The sequence below is a fragment of the Urocitellus parryii genome, chromosome 5, assembly GCF_045843805.1.
Source record: "Urocitellus parryii isolate mUroPar1 chromosome 5, mUroPar1.hap1, whole genome shotgun sequence".
NCBI classification, from domain to species: domain Eukaryota; kingdom Metazoa; phylum Chordata; class Mammalia; order Rodentia; family Sciuridae; genus Urocitellus; species Urocitellus parryii.
In genome coordinates this window covers 61,987,123-62,012,689 of record NC_135535.1, presented here as the reverse complement: position 1 = coordinate 62,012,689, position 25,567 = coordinate 61,987,123, and the positions used below count along the sequence as shown (strand labels likewise).

The window sequence follows — 25,567 nt, the reverse complement described above, 5'->3', positions numbered from 1 at the left end:
CAGGGTTCAGCTTACACCTCCCAAACTGTGCCCTTTTTCCCTCTCCACAACACTGCTGCTTCAGCAAGGAGAGCAAAAGAATGATTATCTCCTCTCTTTCTTTCTCTTTCTCTTCTCTACTACCCCAGAAAATCAAAGTCAGTGGCAGGAGAGGTCTGTCTGTGGGATCAGAGGACATTTCTTCACTTATGCTTGGTCTTTGTTTAACTCTGGCCCCTCAGTCCCTAGAACCAGGGAGAGATGACTCTTTACTTCCCCTCCAGGGTCTCTTTATCCATCTTTTGTTAATGGACTGGAATAAGGGCTGGTGGTCTGTCTCACTGTCCGAGGAGGGACGCATCAATAAATGCCTCTTTTTTCCATGAGCTAAGGGCCAGAGTGCACTTCCCGCTCTGTCCAGCAGATGGCGCCTGCAACCCAGTCACTGCTGGACAAGGGCACAGGCTTTAGGCTCCATGCTAGCAGCAGGGCACCCCTGCCAGGTGGCGCGATCTTTCCTCAGTGAGAAAGAAGAACCAGGGGCTGTCCTTCCTTCTTGGGAACCCGGAAGGTATACCTTGTACCTGAGACCCTTGTCTTTTCCCACATCAAGTCAAGGGGAAGGATTCCCCTCTTAAGGCTTCTGACCAGTTTCCGTGTTTCCTTCACCCAGAGGCAGCTGGTGAAGTGGTGGGGGATGTAGGAGGGCAGACAGGAGGGGAGGGAGAAGGATTCTCCAAGACTGGAAAGAAGGAAAGTGCCAAGGACCTAACACCAAATTTATCACTTTTTAAAAACAAGAGATTTTCCCCAAAAGTGAAGAAATAAGAAACAGATCCAGTGTCCATGCATTGTCAAACTGCAGTTGTGGGTCCAGGATGCCTCCTCCTCTCAGACCTGTTGTGGGGAAAGGGGCAGAAAGGGAAGGTGACTGAGGGGCCAGAGGGTCATCTTGTCCCCTCTGGCCCACCCAACCATCCACTTCTCAGGAAGCTAGCTCAGGAGTCACAAGTCTCTGTCCCTTGCCAAAAGGTTGTCTCGGCAATGCCTCTACCTTCAGGTAGGGCCACTGTCCACTCAAGTGTGGGCAGGTGACAGTCTCCATTTGGATTCCAAATGCCCTTGATGAAAAAAAATCTGTGATCCACTTTTATTACCTGTTCCAGGAGCCAAAAGTCCGACACAAAGTCTAACCTTAATCCCTCCTGTTTCAGCTCAATCCCATTTCTCTTCATTTGTCTGTCAGAGGAGATGCAACTCCTTTGCCCTAAAGGCTAACTTTTTGGCGACAGAAGCTGGTCCTTTGCTTCCCCCTTCTCTGATTCCAGATATTAGCCTCTTGCCCTTATGTACATAGCCTGTTCTCCTGTAGGCCTGGTGGCCCAGCCCTGGGCTCTTACCGAGTTGGCTCCCTGGGAATCCAATGGTGGTATATGGGTGCTGGGTTTCTCACTGCAACGCTCCTGAGTTTTAGGGATGGGTTCTGCAGGCTCTAAAGAGGGAAAATGGGAGGTGGGAGGTGAGGTAGCATTTATGAAGGCCTTGGAGAGAAGGGACTGCTTCTGCTCACTGCATCCTCTGGCCCAGTGATCCCTGAAAGGGGCTCAAGACCAAGCTGGGAACAAACTGGAAAGACCAAAACAGGGGTTTCTCTAATCACAATTGCTGCTATAGGCTCACTCTCTATCTATCTATCTATTTATTTTTAGACAAGGTCTTGCTAAGTTGCTGAGGCCAGCTTTGAACTTGCCTGTCTCAGCTTCCCAAATTGCTGGGATTATAGGCGTGCACCATGGAATCCTGCTCTGTACCCCAACTGTTAAAAACATTTTTTTTTAGAGTTTGTTTTTTCAATTTCTGAGAGTAGATTAAAAAAAAAAGGCAAAACAAAAAAACCAGTGAACCCGGTGGTGCTTGTCTGTGATCCCCAGCAACTGGCAAAGCTGAGGCAGCAATTTAGGGAGGCGCCAGCAACTTAGTAAGAACCTGTCTCAAAAAAAAAAAAAAAAAAAAGGGCTGGGGATATAGCTTAGTGGTAAAGTGCTCCTTAGTAGAATCCCAGATACCGCCCCCATCCAAAAAAAAAAAAAAAAAAAAGTTGGGATAAAAGCTTAAGATGTAGCTAAAGCTGACCTGAACTGATATGAGGCTATTTTTAGTCTTTATGTATCCCAATTAGTAAGACTATGCTTTGGATTATAGGATATTGATGTTTGGTTATAGTGTATTATATAACATACAGTATACACACACACACATACATTGTATCACTTTCACAAAATTGGAAAACTTCTGAATTCTGGGAATTCATGTGGGATAAGGCACTGTGGACATGGATTAACACCACTGCCACCAGATGCCATTTACTGCAGGCTTTGTATGTGTCAGGTGCTAAGCTAAGAATCGGACTCATTTCAATATTTACAAACAACCCAATGAAATAGGACCGTCATTATCACATTATCATTTTACAGACTGAGGTTGAGTTGCTCAAAGCCTCTTAGCTGTAAAGTGGCAAGTGGCAGAGCCAGGATTCTAGCCTGTGAGTGGTGTTCCCATTGTGTGGTTTCTCCCGTCCAGCCACAGCAGGGACCTCTGGGGTCCAAGTTGGAAGGGCTCAGTCATATGGTAAGGAAAGATGAGGATTCAAATATGCGCAATGTGTGGACAGACATCCATGGCCCTGGGGTAGATTTCGGCTAGATGAGAACCCTCCCAGGCACCAACTCTTTCCCTTCCCCCAGTAGATAAGGTGTGCCTCCTGCAGGGCTGGGGGACAGGATGCCTGGGGCCCTCCCTGGCCTGCAAACGTACTTTGTGCTGTCCCAGAGGTGCCCAGGCGTGGCTCTGCTCCTGTGTCTGTGATCCCAGGTGGGCGGGTCTCCTGGGTCCCTGTGCTCTCAGCGGCTCCCTCAGGCTCCTCTCCTTGCTTCTGTTGCCCCAGGTGATGTTCAACCATCGTCTGGAGCTCTGGGGGCACACGGGAAGGGAGACAGCATTAGACATACTGCCCAGAACCTCCCCTGTGGTCCCCAATCCAACAGCCCCACTCAGGGACTGGCGACACATTGCTGGGTGTTTGACATTCCCATTCCCTGAGATCTGAACAAGGAGGGACATTAGTTGGGCAATAGGGAGAAATATAAGCTAGAACACAGAAAGCCCTTCTTCCAAAGGGAAGGGAGGCGCAGGGGAAGAGTCTTTAAGGATACCAGACAGATACTCCTAGCTTGCTGGGCTGTCTGGTCTCCCCTGGGGCAGGAGAAAAGACTCAATTTGGATTCAGGAAATAATTTAAGTACCTTCTTTGTGCTGTGCACTATGCTGATGAGTTCACATATATTATTTATCTGCCATACTGAGGTGGCATTCAGAGCTGGGTAGGTTAAGCAGTTTCTCTAAGGTCATCTGCTAGATGGTGGCAGAGCAAGGGTGTAGGCCCAGGACACCTAGCAATAGCTCCAATCTAATTAAAGTAGATTCAGTGACCTCTCAAGCGCTCCTTCCAAAGGGTCATTGAGTCTGCTCCCGGGTTTCAGGCATAGAGGGGCAAAGAGGGATGGAAGGGTCTGCCGAACCTTTCATTGTGGGTGTGGTCCTTGTCGTCTTCTTTCGTTGTCGTGGAGACATTGACAAAGTGGACTATGAAGGACACAGAGCACAGATGGGGGTCAGCGCTTCCCACCCTCCCCCTCTGCCTTGCCGTGCTTTAGACTGCAGATTGGCTAGGTATGGGCTTCAGAAAGGGTGGGGGAAGAAATTTCCTGCTTCCCAGCTGTTTCTACCATGGTGAGTAAGACACAGTGTGTGTGTGTGTGTGTGTGTGTGTGTGTGTGTGTGTGTGTGTGTGTGCATGCGCGCGTGCATGTGTGTGCAGGGGCATGGGTTCGGGTCCACTTGGGCACTTTTGGGGGACTGCAGGGAAGAGAGAGTCAAAGATTCTGTAGTGTGTTTTTTTGTTGTTGTTGTTGTCAGGGCTGGGGACTGAATTCAGGGTCTTGCACATGCCAGGCAAGCACTCCACCACTGAGCTACCTCCCAAGCAAGGTCTAGAGTATTAGGGTTTGGAGGAAGAATCCCCTAATGCCTCGGTAGGTTCTTTGGGCTGGGCTTAGTAAGCAGGGCCAGCTCACCTTGAGAAGTGGGTTGGGGATCCGGTCTTCATCTACCTCTGAGAGGAACAAAGGGAAGGAAAAGGTGATATGGACAGGAAATCCAGGGGACCCTGAAGATCTGACCTCTATGGGGAAAGGACTCTGAAATCACCCCCTTCCTGATCTGCCCCCCCAGAAGCTGGTCTGCTCCCTCTAGCTCCCCTTCTGTCCTTCTGGCTGGCTCTGTCCTGTGCATCTAGTCCTATCCTTGACTCTGTGGCCCATCGGTGCCTACATCCTTGCCCAGCCCTTGAGGTTCCTGAAGGCAGAATTTGTGGTCTTCCTGCTTTGTCTCTCCCTCTGAAGTATCCATGTGTCTTTCTTCCAACTGTTCCCCCACCCCAAGGCCTGAACTGAGCTCTGCATGGGAAGGCACATCTGTAGAGAACAGTGACTTTGTTCTGTGTAGGCTCCAGGATAGTGCAGTCATTTTGACGGGTGGAGGGAAAGTGGAGACCCCAGCATCATGAATTCTAGGCTGGCTCATTAGCCTGGCCACCATTTCTTCAGTCCTTTGTCAGGCTCCCTTGACATTCTTTGAGACCTTGTTCTCTCCCCAGACCTTGATGGGGACACTGGTGGCCAGAATCCCAGCTGCTCCCTGACTGTTTCTAACCTTCCCCTTCCCCTCTGGGGGCCATGAAGATAGCTGATGGAGGCGGGTCCTCCCCCTCACAGCTGTCACTGCCTCTGGGGGTGGGGGCAGCACATCTCAGTTGCTGGAGAAACCTGGAAAACTGTTGCCGCAGCAACCAGCCCTCAGTTGACCATCCCAATTCCTGAGGGGCTTGGGAACCAGGTGGTCCCCCTCTCCTTCCTTGCACTGCTCCAGAAAAGGATATTCTGCTTGTCCAGCTACCACTTCCCTTCCTTAGGACAAGGAGATCCCTGACTCCTCACATCTGCCTTCTGCCTAGCACCCATCTGCTCTCACCAGAACCCTGCTGTCTGCAGTGGCCCCTAGTTCCTTCAGTGACCCATCCTTGGTTTACCTGGGGATGACTGGTCACTGGTCAGCACAAGGGTGGCTGGGGTGGGGCGGCGCCTCCGAATCTGGGGGAAGGTGGGAGAGAAGGAAGAGGTCAAATGCACATGGAAGTATTAAGCCTCATTCGAAGCCATTGAGAAACATAGTGCAGGCCAGTTCACTTAACCTACCTCAAAAAGTGCCATGTTATACTGACCCACTATTGTAGGGCAGACATCCTTGGACCCATCCCCCTCCTCGGGGGAGAACTACTCCTGACAACCCAAAAGATCACCTCTGCTCCCTATAAGACCCCCAGCCCCCTGTTCTGTCTGTCTCTCTCCCCCTGGTTCTGCCCCAGCTCAGCAGCTTTATCTCTCTAACGCATCGATCTTGGCCTGCTGTCCTTCCGTCCGTCCTGGATCAATGGTCAGAAATAACCTGAGAGGGCATAGGGCTTTCCCTCAGCCTCCCATCCTATCCCTCAAGCAGATATTAACTGTTTTGGGGCCAGCACCTGCAGGGAACATGCCTCAAGCCAGCGCAGTCGGGGAGATTAGTTCCAGGAGGTATGGTGTGAATGTGCAAGTCCCCTATATAGGACCCTTGTCAAGGCCTAGAGGTTAGCTAAAAAATCTTGTCCCGGGTTCAAGGTCCCATTCTAAGATATAAACATATAAAGCTGATTGACTGTTGAGTCTCTGCGTTCCCCTCAACCCCCAACCACACCACCTGCTGCTGTACTTTTGTCCTGCTGTCAATAAAGTTGATTGTTGTTGAAGTCAGTCCAAGGACTCCTGGGATGTGTAGTTTTTCTCCTTCTTGGGATGCTTTAGAGGGTTGGAAGAGAGTGAAACAATGGGGTAGCAGAGGGCAGAAAAGGCTAATGGGGTTGGGGAAGGGCTAAAATTACTTAGGGCTCAGAGGAGCGGGGTGAGGATGAATGACCAAGCCCCTATCTTTGTGTGTCCATTATTCAGTATCATTACCTCTGGCAGTGAAGGCTGGGGTGGTAGACCAGTGCCCTTCTCTGTGTCTAGAAAGTGGGTACCAGCTACAGCAAGAGGGGCTGTTTAGCCTGAGAAGGGGACTCTCCCCAAAGAAAAGGTAGCAGCACAGAATGACGGTCTGTGGGGGAAAGGCATCATTCCACGAGAACATAGTAGCATCTGTTTTTAGTGACATTTCAAGGTCCCTGGCAGCCTGAGTCCTGTGTGTGTGTGTGTGTGTGTGTGTGTGTGTATACACATGCACAAACATTAACTGTGAGTTGTCTCTGGCTGTTTCTGGTGCGGTGGGTGGAAGACAGGCTGCCCGACATTCATGTCTGACAGGTGCTTCATGGACGCGCTGGGTGGAGACCATACCTTTACTAGGAGAGGACTCCTCAATTTCTTTCCTGTCCTGGGGTTGGGGAGTGGTGGAACAGACAGGGAGCTCAAGGTGACTTCAAGTAAAAAAATGGCCTTTGAAAGGGCAGCAGGGCTTTGTGATCTTGGATGGGTCCCTTTACTTAACCTATTTCCTTGCCTTGGACAAGATTTTGAGGCACTCAGAGCCCTTGAGAACTTTGATATGTTTGAGAACTTTGAACGGCAGGAGGGAGGAAAGATAGACTTCTGAAGGCACCTCCCAGGCACCTGAACTATTAGGAAACGAGTAGATGGCCACTTTTGTTTTTTGGTACCCATCTCAAATCCTAGCTACCAACAGTATGTGTGACTTCCCCTTATTTATTTTCAAACCCATCATGCCAAAGTTCTGGTCGTTTGGGGCACTTTTCCATCCCCTCCTCCAGGTACTTCATCCTCCTTAACTCAGAACTCCCAACTCCTTTCACCCTCCCTGTGGGTCTGGGTTAGGCTCTCCTGCCCCCTCTGGATCTTTTTGCCTCCACACTTGCTAACACAGCAGGAGGGGCTGAGCCGGGTCTGCAGGTCGAATTTCAGGGCTGGGGAAACACAGAGTTCTGAAGACTAGAGAAAAGCAGACCCAAGTCTCAGCTCTTCTTTTCCCTCTGGCTTCTTTGGACTGCCTGGTGTTCCTCCCTTGCCCCCCAGGTCCCCAAACCAGTGGGCCTGCCCCCCCCCCACTACACCTGCCTCCTCCAACACCAAACAGGAGCAGGTGTGGGGCCTGTCTGTCTGGTGGGAGGTGATGCTGTGTGGACTGCCCCCCCCCCCTGCCCACACTCCTGGGACTCTTTCCTGGATTAGGAGGTATTTTAGCAAGTCCCTTGTCTCTGGGCAGAAAAGCCTATTTCCTGACCACAGGGGAATGCTCACCATGCTAGTGGTTCCTCATTCCCCACATCCTCAGTCTGTAAGGTCTCACCACAGTCCCTCCTGCAGTCACACTTTAGAGGTCTGCAGAGGGGCTCACCCTGGCCAGGGAGGAGGGCACCTACTGCACCCCACCTTTGGGAAGCTAGTTATAGAGAGATACCCGCCTTTCCCTTCACATCTGGACCTTATTCTACCAAACAGCTGGGGCAGCAACAAAACTATTCTCTCCTGCGGGTCCCAAGGGGTCCCCAAGTTTTTCAGTAGGGGGCCTAGCCAGAACCTGGTAGCTGGCTGGGGCAGAGCATTGACCTTGTGGGAACTGGATAGTCTTAGGAATGGGGAGGTCTGTGTGAATGCACAGAGATCACAAAAGGAGATGGAGCCATGGGCAAATACGCAAATATTTGGCCACCCACGGCAGGTAGTAGCCCTCTCCACACACGCCCGCCCGCTCTCCCCGAGACACCACTCACACACTGCCGCCTCTGCCTGGCTGCGTGAGCTAAAAATAGCCCAGGCCAGGAGGCTGGGCCAGGGCCCTGGACTCCCACCCTGGAGCCAAGGCCCGCACAGTGCCTCGCGAATGGCTCAGCTTGGACCCCCGTCCCTAGGCGGCACCACCTTTGGCCCACAGTGTCACTCCTTCTACACTGGCCCCGCTGCCAAGGGCAGGAGTTGGGAATCAGGACCCACGTGTCAAACCTCGCTGAATGGAGCCTCAAGTCTGCGGACCTCCTAGCCCTGTCCCCTAAGCCCCCGGCCCTCTGGGTGACCTCAGCCCCTTCCCGTTAGCACTCTCCGGAGCTCCAGTTAGGAGGAGGCAGGGAGAGCGGCTCCTCCTTCCCCAACTCCCACAGTACCAGGCTCTCTCCATTACCGACCCCCGCCCTGCCCTCCCTCCCGGCTGCTGTGGGCACCCTGGGCGCCGCCACCCAGCTCAGGAACTCCGGCGGGGGCTGCCTGGGTGGGGGACGCGAGCTTACAGAAGGGGGGAGGGGTCGCGTCCTCGGGCAGGCCCCCTCCCCCAGGGCTGGGGAGGAAGGGAGCCACACTCTGGGGGACAGACAGCGCCTGGACGCACTCGTCCTTCGCTCCAGCTCAGAGAAGCCCTGATGGGCGACGTGGCTCCGACGGTGGGGGAGGGGGCAGGAGACCCCCAAACTGAGCGCGTTCACCCTCCTAAGGGCGCACGGCCGCGAGGACGAGGCGGGGACCCCGGGTTCCCCACGGGGTCCCTGTCCTTGGCCGAGAGTCCCCTGCAGCCCCGCCCTGCTCCGCACCTGCTCCGCCGCCTCGGGGTCCAGGTGCGGCTCCAGCAGCGGGACCGTGAACTGGATCTTCCGGGGGCTGTGGTCCTGCTCCATGGCTGGGGCGGCGGCCGCTGGCCCGCGCCGCGGGAGGGGGGACGGCGGCGGGACTCGGGCTGGGGCGGGCAGCTCCCTCTCCGCTGCGCTCCGGCCCCGGCCCCAGCCCGGCGCGCTCGGCTCCGGCTCCCGGCTCAGCGCTCCCCGCTCGCCGCCCCGGGGACTCGGTGGCCGCCGATTGGCTCCGCACCCGCCCCTCCCGGCCCCCTCCCCTCCCCCAGCCTGGAGCCTTAACCCCGTCGTGGCTGCGCCAGCGGCTGCGGGGGTCACCGCCTCCGGGCGAGCGAGCCACTCCGTGGCCGGGTCACTGTCCCGGGCGACTGACAGCCGGGGCGGATACCCAGGTATCTTCGGAGTTCAGAGCAGGCAGTGGGTGTAGGGAGCCGTTACCAAGAACTTTTTCAAGCTGGGGCAGGTTTGAGGGGCTGGGAAAGTGGAGGGGCGCGGTGGGGAGGGGAGGAAGATTTCATTTCTAATCCAAAGGGAATGATCCCATGGAGAAAAGATGGAAAGGGAATTTAGGCTTGCAGCAGGAGGAATTAAGGTTAGACTTGGAGAGGAACTTTCCTCTGAGAGGAAAACCCTAGAGTGGAGGTGAACACTTGGAGGGGAAGTGGGGGCTCTAGACCCTTGTCCAGTGCTCACTCAGCAACTGAGAGAAGGAGCTGAAGGCCCCAGAAGGTCTTCAGAGGGAGCCTCCCTTCAAGTGCCAAAGGGAGTGGGTGGAGGGCTTGGGGAGAGAGGACCATCTGGGGCTCGGCAGAAGGAGTAATGGGGGTGGGGAGCCGCTAATGCTTGTGAAATAGATTTCACTTTCGACTTGCTGAATTATGGGGATCTCAAGTGGGTGAAAGGCTTGCAAAGGGAGAATGCTGAGGGATGGAAAGGAAGACTCCTTTGGTGGGGTGGCTTGTTTACAGACTGGGTTGGTTTCCAGTTTCATTATTATTGGCAGAATAATGAAAATGATCTGCTGTAACTGAAGGCATGGAAGTTAGACTATGTGAAGAACTTACTGGTTTGGTATAGGACCAAGATGCCAATCAATACTAGCCAGTGAGGGAGATAGTATATTCATAGGAGCTGATGTGCCCTGTGCTAGGGACTGGGGATCATTGGACAGCTGGAGGGGAGGTGCTGGGGTTTGGGGAGGGAGGGAGAATGAAGTGGGAGAATTGGGGGGAGGAGGAGGGAGAGGGAGTGCTTTCCAGGAGATCTGTTTCTTTTTAAACTTAAGCCAAGCAACTGGCAAGTTCCTTACGGATTTACAGCTGGTTCTCCAAGGGTCCTCCAAGGGGTCAGCTTCTGCTCTCAGTGGCCTCCTCTCCTGGTGGGGATTTCACATGGCCCCTTCCCCTCTTACCTCCCAAAATAACCTCTCCTGCCTCCTCCCCTGGCTGGATCTCTTTACACAGGCCGGCTCAGTTTTCTCACTGCCAGGCTGGGGGTGTGGGGACCCAGTGGGCCCTGAAGGCTGTGGCCAGCACTTGCATGTTAAGTGATCCCTTTCTGCTGTGGATAGGTAGAGAAGTGCCTCCCTCTACCTGGTGGCCACCTGCAGGGTCCCTTTGCTCTGTCAAGGTAGCCGGGTCTGCCCCCAAGCAGCTGGTTGGGCTTCCCAGTCCTCCAGGTCCCCTGTCTGTGCACCCGCCTCCAGGACATGGAGGAGGGCTTGGGAAGCAGAGGGTGGCGGTCTGCCACATACAGAGCAGGACCCGAAGCCAGGATCCCCACACACCTATCTTTGTGGACTCAGGCTCCTCTCACTGAGCCTGGATCTCTTTAGTAAAAAAAAAAAAAAAAAAAAAAAAATGGCAGAATGGTGTCTGCCTCATGGAGCAGGGACAGATCATGTGAGGTGGCTACCTGGCCCCTGGAAGGTCCACGCTCACTGATAGCTGCAGGTTCTGCCCTCTGGTTCTCTCCTGGCAGGATGTCACCGTCCCAGGCTTTCCAGAAGACACCCCCAGCCTACAGCACCAGGTCACCCAGTGTGCCCACTCTCTTCCATGATCCAGTGTTCCCAGATCTCTTCCTTCCCTCAAACTTTGGTCTGGTCATGGAGAGGCCCCCCAAAGTCTCACACTCACCTTTCCCTTGTCAAGCCCAGACCCTCAGAGCCCCTTGTCCTGAAAGCCACAGGTTGGGAGAGGGGCCCTGAGAGCTCAGGCCTTGGAGAGATGGCTGGCTAGGGGTTTCCTGGGAAGAGGGGCTTTGGGAGCAGCTGGTTGGGGGGTGGAGCAGAGGAGGAGAGGGTAGAGAGGGGGAGAGAGCTCCTGGGAGGGGGGGATGGGGCCGGGGGAGCAGCATCTGTGGGTGGCGTGGTGGCGGAGTGTGTCTGTCTGTGAAGGTGTGTGCGTCGCTTTGACCTTTACTCATGCCCAGAGCCGGGTGAGTAACTGAGCGTGCCTGCTGGGTGTGTGGGTGTCTGCAAGCGGGGGCTGCTCACACGGGCTGGGAGTGGCAGAGGGCCTGTCACTGCACTTGGAACCCATCTTAGCGTGAGTAAGAGTTCGAGGCCAGCCTTTGCGTGTCTGAGTGTGCAAGTCCCCGATGCAGCCACAGCCTGGTGGCCACAGAGCAGCAGCTGTTCTATGGCGCACTCTGGGGCCATGAATATTTAAGGTTACAGGGATGCGACTCGCTGATGCAGTCACTTAACGGCTCCCACTCTCCCTGCCCTCGTGCCTGGGCTCTGGGCTAATGGGGCCACTCTGGGTTGCTCTGGGTTTTTTGCTTCTGCTCATCTACCCCTCCTCACCCCGATAACCTCCCCACGCCTGAGTTCTCCAATTCTCACCACCAGCCGGGAGGGCGGGCAGGCGTTATTCGTATCTTTATTTTACTTTTTGAGGGCAGAGTGGGAGCGTGGGGCCTTGCTGAGATGGGCCACTTGGGCAGGGATTTGGGAGGCCGGGTTCAGCATCAGCCTCTGCTACCAGGTCCTTGGGTGCCTCTGGGATCCCCCAACACCTCCCTCCTCTCGCTGGGCTCGGTTTCCTCATCTACAAAAGGGGGGGGGGACCAGGTGTCCTGCAGATTTCTTTGTATTTTTATGTCTGCCCTGAGTTAGGGATGTAATGGTCCCTTAGCCAGGGAGCTTAGAAACCAGGGTTAGAACCCCGGAGGCCGGTGTGGCCAGGCCGACTCCTGTGTGCTGAACACAGGTGCGCAGGCCCGTGCTCACACACTGTTCTGCGGAGGAGGTGAGACTCCAGCCTGCTTTGAAACCCCCAAAGGAGCAATGACCCCATCCAAGTGGCCCCCCCCCCCCCCGGGGAAGCCATATGCTCGTACCAGGGTGCTGCTGTTTCTCCGACATTTCTGGAAACTCTTGGAATCATCTCAGAGCTTGTGGCATATGCTCTGAAAAGCCTCACTGGGGAGTGCATCTCTGTCCTTCAGGGTGGCTTTCCTCTTTTGAAAATGACCGAGGGTCTTTAAGGCCAAGTCTTGGGAAGAAGGAAGGAGGCCAGGTGGGGGGCAGGCCTGGCCTGGAAGAAGTGTGGATGCCCTGTACCCTACAGGGCCTCGCAGGAGAAGTTTCCAGAGCTTCTTGTGGGCTCCAGGTGCACCAGAGGTGGATGTGTGGCCTCTCCCAGGATGGGTTAGAAGGCCCGGTGCCCTCTGACTGTGGAAGGCCCCATTGGCCTGTGAAGAAGCCCACGGCTCCAGTTCTGCCCGGCGTGGGAGCTCACCACCCCTGCAGCTGGCGCTCTTGGGAACGGGGCCAGAGCTGCTGATTCAGGCGGGCTGCTCATTTCCACAGGGCTTTGTCTCTTCACCACCACAGATACCGCTGGTAGAGGTGGAAGAGACCTCAGCCTACGCCACCCGCTAGAGCTACAGACAAGCAGCAGCTCTCTCAAGGACCAGGGCGGGGCCAGCACTTTTCCCAGTGACACAGATTTGGTGGCTCTGGCGGGGCAATGGCTAGACCTGGAGCAGGGCATGGGCCAGGTGATCTCTTTTTTAAATTTTTATTTTTATTTTTTAGTGGTAGATGGACACAATATCTTTATCTTATTTATTTATTTTTATGTCGTGCTGAGGATGGAACCCAACGCCTCACATGTGTTAGGCAAGCGCTCCACCCCTGAGCCACAACCTCAGCCTCCAGAGGACCTCTTTTTAAAAAAATCTCTTTATTCTTTATTTTTATGTGGTGCTGAGGATCAAACTCAGGGCCTCACACCTGCCAGGCAAGCACTCTGCCACTGAGCCACAACCCCAGCCCCCCCAGAGGGCCTCTGGACATACATTTTAATCGTATGATCAAGACTCTGGAAGACCCAGTCCCTAGACCCAGTCCCTCTAGCTAGCCCCTTCCCTTCCCAACTCTGTAACAGGTTCAATTTTTTCCCCAACAAATACTGATCAGGTATTCATATATGCCAGTCATTATGCTAAGTGCTAGGGATACTGTGAATACAGTGGAACACAAAATAGATACTATTTCTATCCAGCGACAGTGTTCAGCCTACTCAGAGTCAGGGGGCTAGTGGGGTTGCCAAGTAATTTTCAGCCATGAATATTACAAAAGTGGAAGCACGAGTCATTATGGACTAAGGGGCAGCAGGAAGGAGGAAGGAGGTCAACATGACCTCTAGCTGCTTAGATCCACTGTTCCTCCTCCTCCACGCTCAGTTCCCTTCATTGTGGTGGTCTGCCTGGGTTCACATTCCAACTCTGCCATTTAGTAGCTCTGTGACCTTAGACAATTTGCTTATCCTCTCTGAGCCTCAATTTCCTCAGCCTTAGAACTGGCTTAAACAGCAGGCATCCCTATCATAAATGGTGAGAGATGGGATGAGGTCATGTCCTGAAGTGTCTGGCACCTATTAAGCATTTGCTGGTGCTTTCTCCTTTGGCTCCTGCAGAAACAGGAACGAAGGAGGGGGTTTCAATGTAGTCAGTACTCGGGAGGGAGGGGAGGGAGGTGTCTATAAGGAGAACACCTCTTCCACCTCTCAGCTGGGTCTTGTTCTTCCTCTCCTTTGTCGGATCAGCTGTTCTTGATGTCCAGCTGTGACCTTATCAGCATGGACGTGGACTGTGGACATCACCCAGTCCTGCTAATTAACACCCGCCCTGTTAATGATTAAATCTGATGACTTTGACTTGGGGGTGGGAGGATGGAAAATTCCCCTGCCACAGGACAGGACGCAGGGACGTGGTAGGTGGTAGGAATGAGGGGAGGGAAGGGCCCCCTGGGCTGGGCATGTTGTTGTAGGTGGCTGGGGAGCAGATGCCAGGTGTTCTGGGGCTGCTCAGCAGGGGAGTGTGGTGGGAGGGAGTCATTTGGAAGTTACAGCCCAGCACTCCTCCCAGGCTGCCTCCGGAGGGTGCTGGGCCTGGCCCCAGCCTTATGCTCCTCTTGCCAGGTGAGCCTTGGTGAGATGACTTCCTAGGACTATGACAAAGTGCCACAAAACTGGCTGGTTTAAAACAACAGGGGGTTATCCTCTCACAGTTCTGGGGTGGGAGGTCCAGAATCAAGGTGCCAGCAGCCATAGGCTCTGGGAGGGACCCTTCTTTGCCTCTTCAGCTCTAATAACCCCAGGCATTCCTTGACTCATCCCAGCAGGACTTCAGTTTTTACTTTTATCCTTTTTTTTTTTTTTTTTTTTTTTGGTACCAGGGATTGAACCCAAGGGTGCTTAACTACTGAGCCACATCCCCAGACCTTTTTTTTATATTTTATTTAGAGACAGGGTCTCGCTGAGTTGCTTAGGGCCTTGCTAAATTGAGGCTGGCCTGAACTCAGGATCATCCTGCCTCAGCCTCCCCAGCTGCTGGGATTACAGGTGCCACCACAGCGGGCTTCACATCTGTCTTCTCATGGTGTCTCTCCTCTGTCAGGCTCTGTGTCCTCTCCTCTTATAGGGACACATCATTAGATTTAGGGCCCACTCATAATTCAGGATAATTCTTCTTGAGATTCTTAACTAAATACATCAGCAAAGACCTCATTTTGTCTTCTGAAGTTCGGGGTGGACATGCATTTTCCTGAGACACTATTCACCCAGGATGGATGGTGCGAATACCCGACAGGGTAGGGAGAGGGAGGACCCTGGGATGCTCAGGGTCTGTGCTGGGATTGGCACAGGGGGTCAGTGGCACGGGAGCTCTCGCTTGTCCCTAAGAAGTGGAGGAAGAGCTGAGGGCCCTGGTTGGGGTTGGGCTGGGTCTCAGGAGATCTTGAAGGGGAGGCCACTAGGGGTGAAGAGGGGAGACATGAGACCAGGGAGTTCTAGATGGCAGAAAAGAAGGCTGAGGGGCTTGGAAGGGAAACTCTTGTGTCCTTGTGATGCACAATGAGAACTTGTCATAATTAAAAAGTCGCACTTGATCACAGGACTCGAGGCGCATTCTGTTTTCATGGTCTTGTTTCCCGCTATCCTTTGTACAGTTCTGGGTGGGGGGCAAGGGTAATTTTTTCCTTGCTCTTGGGTGAAAACCTAGGGAAGCCTCCTCCCTGAGCCTCAGGTAAGGCGTAGTCTCAGTTCTGACATTAGGACAACTGGGCTCAGGTACGATGCAAATCCTGGACCCACCCCACTCCCCTTCTCCAGCCTGCAGGGGCCCCTGCTTTGGTGGCAGCCTGCAGTGGGAAAAGGCTGAGGACTGGCTTCCCTTATCTGACTCATTCTCTCTGCCCTCGGCCCCACCCAGCCCTTCTCCTCCTCTCATAGGTGCTATACCAGAGTGTGCAGTAGTGCAAGGTGGTTGAGGTGGCCGAGGTGGCCGTGGTGATGGTGGTATGGGGGTGGGGGTGGGAGGGGTGTGGAGCAGACAGACAGCCGTGGATCAGGTGACTGTGGGTTTGCCAGTTGGTGCTCAACCTTCTTCTCCACCACCCGTCTGTCCTCAGAACTCTGTACTCTTTGGGGACCATTCTCTGGTGGGGGGATCTCTTGGCTCCTCAGAGCTCCCCTGCCGGCCCCTTCTTCACCTGCCATCTTTTGTTCTAGAAGCTTGAGATTCTTTCTTCAGCTACAAGGTCCTTTTGTCCCTTGAGGTGGCCCTATGGTCAGTCAGGTCCTGAGCTGGACCCATGACGGTGCACCTCCTCCCTCTCCAGGGCCATAGCTTGTTCTCCTCCTCCTGGGAGCCAGGGTGTCTCAGCAGCAATCCCTAGGTGCCCACAGGATTCCTCAATCCTCTCTCTCCTGAACTTCTGTTAGCACTCAGACTCCAGAACATTCTGCTGCCTACCCCAGGTGACACAATCACAGCTCTGGGGGTCGCCTCTGCCAGTGTCCCCACTAAGGCTCCTGTCAGGGTGGGTCATGAGGAGATGGAGGGAGGAGATGGGGATGACGGCACCATTTTTTTCCTCACAAAATCCCTCCTCCCCGCTCCCCCTTCATACCATAATTCCTTTTTCTGTCTTTAATCTGGCTGAAGGGGTTAGAAACTGGTTCTTAAAGATTTCCTTTGAAATTCTTTGTATGAGATATCTCACTTTGAAGTTTCACCTATTGTATTTTGGTGTCTAGTTGAAATTATAATTTTAATTTCTTTTTACAAAAATAACGGGGGGTAGTTACCATTGTGCCCAGGGAGAGGGAGGTCAGCCTCCAAGTCTGCACTAGCAACTTCTCTTTGACCAGAGGAGCTAAGCTCTTCAACAAACCGCGATGAGGTGAAATGGCCACCAGAGGGCAGCAGATCCTACTTCAAATCCTGTTTCCTTGGCTTCCTTGGAAAGAGATGGCTTTATCCAATAATCTCTTAAGGTTAGGTCCCCGCAGGTGCTTAGGTCTCAGCTCTCTTGGTATTGTTACCCCGGTTACCAGTGACAAGTTCTGCTTCCTCACCTGTTGAAGTTTGAAGATTAGAGAAGCATGACGATGCAAGCATATAAAGCAGGGTTTATTTAAAAAGAGGTAACAGACATCACCCGGGAGGGAGAAGGGGACCATAGCTGGTATCCTTCTATTCCAAGAATTGAGATTTTCATGTGTCCTAGGCTTCCTTTGTTCTACTGCCCTCTTCTCCTTATCTTTCTCTGTCCTGCATACTTGACTAGGCCCAGGAATGCTCCTGGAATGGCCCTAAGGTAGGAAACAGGTGGGCTGAAGGGGGAAAGGCAGGATGGAGCAGCCAAGGACACATTAACCACCTCACAGCTCCTTGTAGGGAGGGCAATTCCTGGGTTACCTTGGCAACAGGTTGGAGCAGGGGCAGGTTCTTTTTTTTTTTTTTTTTTTTCTTAAGGTAGAAATTTATTTCAATTTTACCAGTGAAGACACCAAGAAAATCTTTGGAACGCTTGTCCAAATGCAGTGTTGAAACATAGACCTATATCTTCTTTTTTTTTTTTCCTTTTTTTTTTTTATTGATTGTTCCAAACATTACAGAGCTCTTGATAAATCATCCTTCACACATTCGACTCTATTGGGTTTTGAACTCCCATTTCTACCCCAAACACAGATAGCAGAATCACATCTGTTACATACTCACATTTTTACATAATGGCATATTAGTGACTGTCTTAATCTGCTACCTTTCCTAACCCCTACTATCCCCCCTCCCCTCCCCTCCCACCTTCCCTCTCTGCCTCCTCTGCTGTTGTTCAACTCTCTCCCTTTTTCCCCCCCTCCCCCTTGCCCATCATAACCTCTTATACTTTTGTGTATCATTGAAGGTCTCCTACCATTTGCAAATCCTTTCAGTTCTCTCTCCCTTTCTCTCCCCCCATTCGTCTTTGTTTACAGTTAGTCTTTTCCTCATGCTCTTCCTTCCTGTTGTGTTCTTAGTTGCTCTCTTTATATCAAAGGAGACATTTGGCATTTGTTTTTTAGGGCTTGGCTAGCTTCACTTAGCATAATCTGCTCTAATGCCATCCATTTCCCTGCAAATTCTATGATTTTGTCTTTTCTTATTGCTGCATAATACTCCATTGTATATAGATGCCACATTTTTTTTATCCATTCATCTATTGAAGGGCATCTAGGTTGGTTCCACAGTCTAGCTATTGTGAATTGTGCCGCTATAATCATTGATGTGGCCGTATCCCTATAGTGCGCCCTTTTAAGGTCCTCAGGGAATAGTCCGAGAAGGGCTATAGCTGGGTCAAATGGTGGATCCATTCCCAGCTTTCCCAGGAATCTCCATACTGCTTTCCAAATTGGCCTCACCATTTTGCAGTCCCACCAGCAGTGTACAAGTGTACCCTTTTCCCCACATCCTCGCCAACACTTATTGTTGTTTGACTTCATAATGGCTGCCAATCTTACTGGAGTGAGATGGTATCTTAGGGTGGTTTTGATTTGCATTTCTCTGATTGCTAATGATGGTGAGCATTTTTTCATGTACTTGTTGATTGATTGTATGTCCTCCTCTGAGAAATGTCTGTTCAGGTCCTTGGCCCATTTGTTGATTGGATTATTTGTTATCTTATTATTTAATTTTTTTAGTTCTTTGTACATTCTGGAAATTAGGGCTCTATCTGATGTGTGGGGGGTAAAAATTTGTTCCCAGGATGTAGGCTCTCTATTTACCTCTTTTATTGTTTCTCTTGCTGAGAAAAACTTTTTAGTTTAAGTAAGTCCCATTTGTTGATTCTTGTTGTTAACTCTTGGGCTATGGGAGTCCTATTAAGGAATTTGGAGCCCGACCCCACAATATGTAGATCATAGCCAACTTTTTCTTCTATCAGACGCAGTGTCTCTGGTTTGATATCTAGCTCCTTGATCCATTTTGAGTTAACTTTTGTGGCTGGTGAGAGAAAGGGATTCAATTTCATTTTGTTGCATATGGATTTCCAATTTTCCCAGCACCATTTGTTGAAGATGCTATCCTTCCTCCATTGCATGATTTTAGCCCCTTTATCAAATATAAGATAGTTGTAACTTTGTGGATTAGTCTCTGTATCCTCTATTCTGTACCATTGGTCCACCCGCCTGTTTTGGTACCAGTATCATGCTGTTTTTGTTACTATTGCTTTGTAATACAGTTTGAACTCTGGTATCGCTATACCTCCAGATTCACACTTCCTGCTTAGAATTGCTTTTGCTATTCTGGGTCTTTTGTTTTTCCATATGAATTTCATGATTGCTTTATCTATTTCTTCAAGAAATGCCGTTGGGATTTTGATTGGCATTGCATTAAACCTGTAGAGAACTTTGGGTAATATCGCCATTTTGATGATGTTAGTTCTGCCTATCCATGAACAGGGTACATTTTTCCATCTTCTGAGATCTTCTTCTATTTCTCTCTTTAGGGTTCTGTAGTTTTCATTGTATAAATCTTTCACCTCTTTTGTTAGGTTGATTCCCAAGTATCTTATTTTCTTTGGGGATATTGTGAATGGAGTGGTTTTCCTTATTTCCATTTCAGAGGTTTTGTTGCTGACATACAGGAATGCCTTTGATTTATGCATGTTGATTTTATAACCTGCCACTTTGCTGAATTCATTTATTAACTCTAGCAGCTTCTTTGTAGACCCTTTTGGGTCTGTTAAGTATATTATCATGTCATCCGCAAATAGCGATAATTTAACTTCTTCTTTTCCTATTTTTATGCCTTTAATTTCTTTTGTCTGTCTAATTGCTCTGGCTAGAACTTCGAGAACTAAATTGAATAGAAGTGGTGATAGAGGGCACCCCTGTCTTGTTCCAGATTTTAGGGGGAATGCCTTCAATTTTTCTCCATTTAGGATGATGCTAGCCTGAGGTTTATCATATATAGCTTTTACAATGTTGAGGTAAGTTCCCGTTATCCCTAGTTTTTCTAGTGTTTTGAACATAAAGGGATGCTGTACTTTGTCAAATGCTTTTTCTGCATCTATCGAGATGATCATATGGTTCTTGTCTTTAAGTCTATTGATGTGGTGAATAGCATTTATTGATTTCCGTATATTGAACCATCCTTGCATCCCTGGGATGAATCCTACTTGGTCATGGTGCACAAGTTTTCTGATATGTTTTTGTATTCGATTCGCCAGAATTTTATTGAGAATTTTTGCATCCAAGTTCATTAGAGATATTGGTCTGTAGTTTTCTTTCCTTGAAGTATCTTTCTCTGGTTTTGGGATCAGGGTGATGTTAGCCTCATAGAATGAATTTGGAAGAGCTCCTTCTTTTTCTATTTCTTGAAATAGCTTGAAAAGTATTAGTATTAATTCTTCTTTGAAGGTTTTGTAGAACTCCGCTGTATACCCATCCGGTCCAGGGCTTTTCTTGGTTGGTAGTCTTTTGATGGCTTCTTCAATTTCTTCCTTTGTTATTGGTCTGTTTAAATTTTGTGTGTCTTCCTGTCTCAATCTGGGCAAATCATATGCCTTAAGAAATTTATCAATATCTTCACTATCTTCTATTTTATTGGAATATAGGGTTTCAAAATACTTTCTAATTATCTTCTGTATTTCTGTAGTGTCTGTTGTGATATTGCCTTTTTCATCCCGTATGTTAGTAATTTGAGTTCTCTCTCTTCTTCTTTTCGTTAGTATGGCTAAGGGCTTGTCTATCTTATTTATTTTTTCAAAGAACCAACTTTTAGTTTTATCTATTTTTTCAATGGTTGTTTTTGTTTCAATTTCGTTGATTTCTGCTCTAATTTTAATTATTTCTTGTCTTCTACTACATTTGCTGTTGTTTTGCTCTTCCTTTTCTAGGTTTTTGAGGCATAGTGTGAGTTCATTTATTTGTTGGTTTTTTCTTTTTTTGAGAAAAGAACTCCAAGAAATGAATTTCCCTCTTAAAACTGCTTTCATTGTGTCCCATAGATTCCGGTATGTTGTGTCTGTATTATCATTTGACTCTAAGAATTTTTTCATCTCCTCCTTTATGTCTTCTGTAACCCATTGATCATTCAATAACATATTGTTCATTTTCCATGTGGTGTAGGGTTTTTCCTTCCTTCTTTTATCATTGATTTCCAATTTCATTCCATTATGGTCAGATATGGTGCATGGTATAATCTCCACACCTTTATATTTACTGAGAGTTGTCTTATGGCATAATATATGGTCTATCTTTGAGTACGATCCATGTGCTGCTGAGAAGAACGTGTATCCACTTGATGATGGTTGATATATTCTATATATGTCGGTTAAGTCTAGGTTGTTGATTGTGCTGTTGAGTTCTATAGTTTCTTTATTCAATTTTTGTCTAGAGGATCTGTCTAATGGCGAGAGCGGTGTATTGAAATCACCCATAATTATTGTGTTGTGGTCTATTTGACTCTTGAACTTGAGGAGGGTTTGTTTTATGAACGTTGCAGCTCCATTGTTTGGTGCATACACATTGATAATTGTTATGTCTTGTTGGTGGATGGTTCCTTTTAACAGTATATAGTGCCCTTCTTTATCTTTCTTGATTAACTTAGGTTTGAAGTTGATTTTATTCGATATGAGTATGGCCACTCCTGCTTGTTTCCGAGGGCCATGTGAGTGGTATGATTTATCCCAACCTTTTACCTTCAGCCTGTGTATGTCTTTTCCTATCATATGAGTCTCCTGAAGGCAGCATATTGTTGGATTTATTTTTTTGATCCAGGTTACTAGCCTATGTCTCTTGATTGGTGAGTTTAGGCCATTAACATTTAAGGTTACAATTGAGATATGATTTGTACTTCCAGTCATGCTTCTTTATTTATTTATTTTAGTTTGGCTAATTTTACTTTTTGGTTATTTTCCTCCCCCTTTACTGAGCTACTTCCTGCTATTGGTTTTGTGCACTATTTTTCAACTCCTCTTCTTGTAGTATTTTGCTCAAAATACTTTGCAGTGCTGGTTTTCTTGCTGCGAATTCTTTTAGCTTTTGTTTATCATGAAAGATTTTAATTTCGTTGTCAAATCTGAAGCTCAGTTTTGCTGGATACAGTATTCTTGGTTGGAATCCATTATTTTTCAGTGTTTGAAATACATTGTTCCAGGATCTTCTCGCTTTCAAAGTCTGTGATGAGAAATCCGTCGTTAACCTAATTGGTTTACCCCTGAATGTGATCTGCCTCTTTTCTCTCGTAGCTTTTAATATTCTCTCCTTGCTCTGTATGTTGGCTATCTTCATTATTATGTGTCTTGGAGTTGGTCTATTATGGTTTTGAATGCTTGGGGTCCTGTAGGCTTCCAGGATTTGGCAATCCATTCTATCTTTCATCTCTGGGAAGTTTTCTACAATTATTTCATTTAATATGCTGTCCATTCCTTTGGTTTGAATCTCTGTTCCTTCTTCTATCCCAATGACTCTCAAATTTGTTTTTTTTATGACGTCCCATATCTGTTGAATAGATTGCTCGTGGGTTTTAAGCATCTTTTCTGTGTTGACTATACTCTTTTCAAGTTGATAAACCTTGTCTTCATTATCTGATGTTCTGATTTCTACTTGATCAAGTCTATTTGTAATATTCTCATTTGAATTTTTAATTTGGTTTATAGTTTCCTGCAATTCTGGGATTATCGTTTGATTTTTTTTTTAAGATCTCTATCTCCTGGTAGAGCTCGTTCTTTGCCATTTGAATTTGTTTGTTTAATTCATTTTCAAAATATACTTTTATTTCTTGGACTTGCTGTCTCACGTCTTCTCTAATATTCCTTTCCATTTGAGTTAGGTATGCCTTGAGTTCTTTCCCTATCCCTGCTTCTGATGTTTCTATGTCCTCCTGTAGCATTAAGTTGTCTTGCATTGTTTGTACTCCTTTTTTCCCTTGTTTTCTCATGTTGTCCACGTTGCTTCCCAGCTCTTTTTGATTGTCGTGTTTCTGCTCTCTTCTATAGCTTTGTTTTGGTTCTGTATTACTCTGATGTCTCTCCTTTGTGTTGTTAAACTATGCCTGCTAACTTGGATTCCGCTGGGAAGGGTATTCTGACGTCCGAGTTCCAGTGACAACACTGCTCTGCTATGGCGGGCCCCAGGCTCCTTGCTGGGGTGTCCTAAAGGGGGGTGTGACTGGACTGCCTCTGTTTGATTTCGGTTCCCAGTCATGGCCGGCAGGCAGTCTTCAGCCGCCCAGTATCACAGGCCGCTGGCAGGTGATCGGTCGTCTGCAGGCGGCGTTCTCCTACTGCCCAGTTACGCAGGCAGTGGGTGAACTGTCGCCGGCGGGCCTGCGGTTTCCAGCCGCTCACTGGCCAGGGTCTTGCCTCTAGTCTCCTGGTTTCTCCTGTTAGTCTTGATTTCTCCTGTTTTGTCGTTGCAATCTGTCGGAGAGTGGTGGTGGATACTTCAGCTTTCCCAGATGGTGGCCGCTGACTGCCTCAGTGGAGTGTCCGCTGTTTTGATGTTGCACTCTGTGGGAGAGTGGCGGTGTATCCTTCAGCTTTACCGGATGGTGGCCGCTGACTGCCTCGGTGGAGTGTCCGCTGTGGGGGATGGGACTGTACCGCTTCCTTCCCCTTCTGAGATCCCTGACTCGGCCCAAGGATCAGTGTGGGCTTGGCTGGCGGGATTCCACCTAATGGCGGTCCCTAATCTCCCTGCTTGCTAATTAATCACTTCTCTGCGGCACCACGCCTTCTGTAGCCGCGGGGCAGGCCGCACGAGTCAGTCGGCCTGGATCTCCAGGGTCCTGCTGCTGGCTGTTGGGATCCCCGGCACTCTATCACTTTGATTTTTTCTGCTTGCCCCTCCCCCAGAGCTGGCTAGCCAGGTTTCGTTTTGGCTGCTACTGGGAGGAGGGGTTGGAGGTCAGGTGTCTCTAGTTTCCCCCTAGTCTTTATGGAGGCTCAGCTTGATACTCCCTCTCCCGGCAAGCCTAGGAGAGATTTTATGCGAATTCCCGATGTCTGGGGGGTGAGCTGATTGACACAAACCTGTTTTGATGTTGCACTCTGTGGGAGAGTGGCTGTGTATCCCTCAGCTTTACCGGATGGTGGCCGCTGACTGCCTCGGTGGAGTGTCCGCTGTGGGGGATGGGACTGTACCGCTTCCTTCCCCTTCTGAGATCCCGGACTAGGCCCAAGGATCAGTGTGGGCTTGGCTGGCGGGATTCCACCTAATGGCCAGGGGCAGGTTCTTGATAAGGGTGGAGGAAGTGCTCTGAAGGAATTAACATTTCAATCCCTCAGGGGACAGTCTCCAACTTCCCGGACTCACTCAGAATTGGCCTCCTTGACCTGATCTGACTCGATTTACCTATCTAGACTGACTGCCTGTCTCATTTTGGCTTCAGTATCACATCTGGATTCCTGACATTGGCCTGCTTCCTGGATTTCTGCAGTCTAACCATTGTTCTTCCAGGTGAATATCAAAAAGAAATCCGTTTGCATTTGAAACTGATGGTCATTTATGGAGTACCTATGTTGTCATGGGTGAAGAGATTAAAGCCATTGTCTCTGCCCTGGAGAAGCCCAACTGGGAGGGAGACCTGAGAGCAGACACCCAGAACTGCAAAACAAGAAATAGGAAATAAGGGCTTTGTAAGCATTCAGGAAAGAGCAATGGAAAGAAATTGGAGAAGAATTTTTAGAGGAGGGCACATTGGAGTTAGCCTTCCGGTCTTTCTTCCCATCCTTCCCGGCTCCCTTCCCTTCCCTTCCCCTCCCCTCCCCCTCCCTACCTTCCTCTCTTCCTTCCCCCTCCCTTCCCTTTCCCTCCCTCCCTCCTACCCTCCCTCCCTCCCTTCCTTCCTTCCTTCCTTCCTTCCTTCTTTCCTTCCCCCCTCTTCCTCTTCCTTCTCTCCTTCTTCTGGATGAGTGGAACTTTGAGGAAGAAGAATGTGAGAATAAGGGGAAGGCAGATTGACAAGTTCCTGGGGACAAGGGAGGTGAAATGTTCAAGGGGGGACTGAGGGGACAGCAGAAAGTGTCAGTTTGCTGGAGCTGTGTTTGAGGACTGAGAGGAGATTGGGCCCTCCCTGTAGCAATAGAATTTTCCCTCCCGCTCCCCGTTTCATGGAGGAGGGTATGAGGCTCTGGCTGCAAAGATTTCGTTGAACTTGAAGCTTATGGGGGAAAATGGGAGAGGATGGGAGCTTTAGCTTTTCAGAGAAGAAACTCTTGAAGGACTTGATGCTGTTCAGTAGGCAGAGAAGGAGACTCAGTTTGCTGGGGTGCAGGGGGTGAGTGCAGCTTAACCGAGGGGTGAGGGTGTGAGCTTCAGACTGGCCCTGGAACAATCCTGCTTCTTCCAGTATCCAGGTGACCTGGGGCGGGCTGGCCGCTTTGCTTCTCTGAGCTTACTGCTTTATCTATGGAATGGGAAGAACGATCTCTACATTCTAGGGATGTTGCAGATATTGAATAAGGTGATGTACATAAAATTTTCCACACGGTACCTAGTAACAGTTTGTTAAATGGTAGTGTTTATTAATGAAATGATAATTGTTTTCAGATATTTTTAAAGTTGTCACATGGACGGCACTTAACTGTGCCACTCAGCAGGCTGAACCATGGATATGTGATGGAGAGAGTCTGGGGTTGGCTGGGAGGGAGAGTGCTCCATCCAAGGCCCAGAACCTGGAGGAGATCTCTGTTGCCGGAAGTGCCCAAGTGGAGTCTGTCCAGGGGCTTTTCCCAACAAGATGCTTTGGAATCCTGGGTCTTTCTGAAACTATCTATCGGAGTACATGGATGAAAGACTCTGAAGAAGGGCCCTGGGATCCAGAAAAAAGAGCCAGCAGAGGAATGAATCAGTGCTCTGCTAGTCTAGGGCCAGATCATCTGAGGCCTCAGCTGTCCTGTCTCCTCGGGTCCGGGAAAGGCCTGCAGGAGGCTCAGTAGAGGTTGTCCTGTCCCTTCTGCAGGTTCTGTGAAGGGAATCTGGGTGTGGTGAGGGATGTTCTGTTTTCATAGAGACTCCACCTTCAATAAGAGAAAGTAATCGAGGTTCCCCTGGCCCTGTGTGTGTCGAGAAGCCTTCCTGAAGGGCG

At 49.8% G+C, this 25,567-nt stretch overlaps 1 protein-coding gene across 1 annotated transcript; it reads right to left on the bottom strand.

The window, feature by feature from the left end:
• Positions 1–744: 744 nt before the first annotated feature.
• Positions 745–8,853, bottom strand: Ppp1r1a (protein phosphatase 1 regulatory inhibitor subunit 1A). The gene is made up of 7 exons (XM_026398832.2): positions 8,666–8,853; positions 5,126–5,186; positions 4,113–4,150; positions 3,558–3,621; positions 2,794–2,949; positions 1,380–1,471; positions 745–876 (listed from the first exon to the last, which is right to left on the bottom strand). Exons 1-7 carry the CDS (start codon positions 8,747–8,749, stop codon positions 871–873), a joined length of 501 nt encoding a protein of 166 aa, XP_026254617.1. The 5' UTR covers positions 8,750–8,853; the 3' UTR covers positions 745–870.
• Between the last annotated feature and the right edge of the window lie 16,714 nt (positions 8,854–25,567).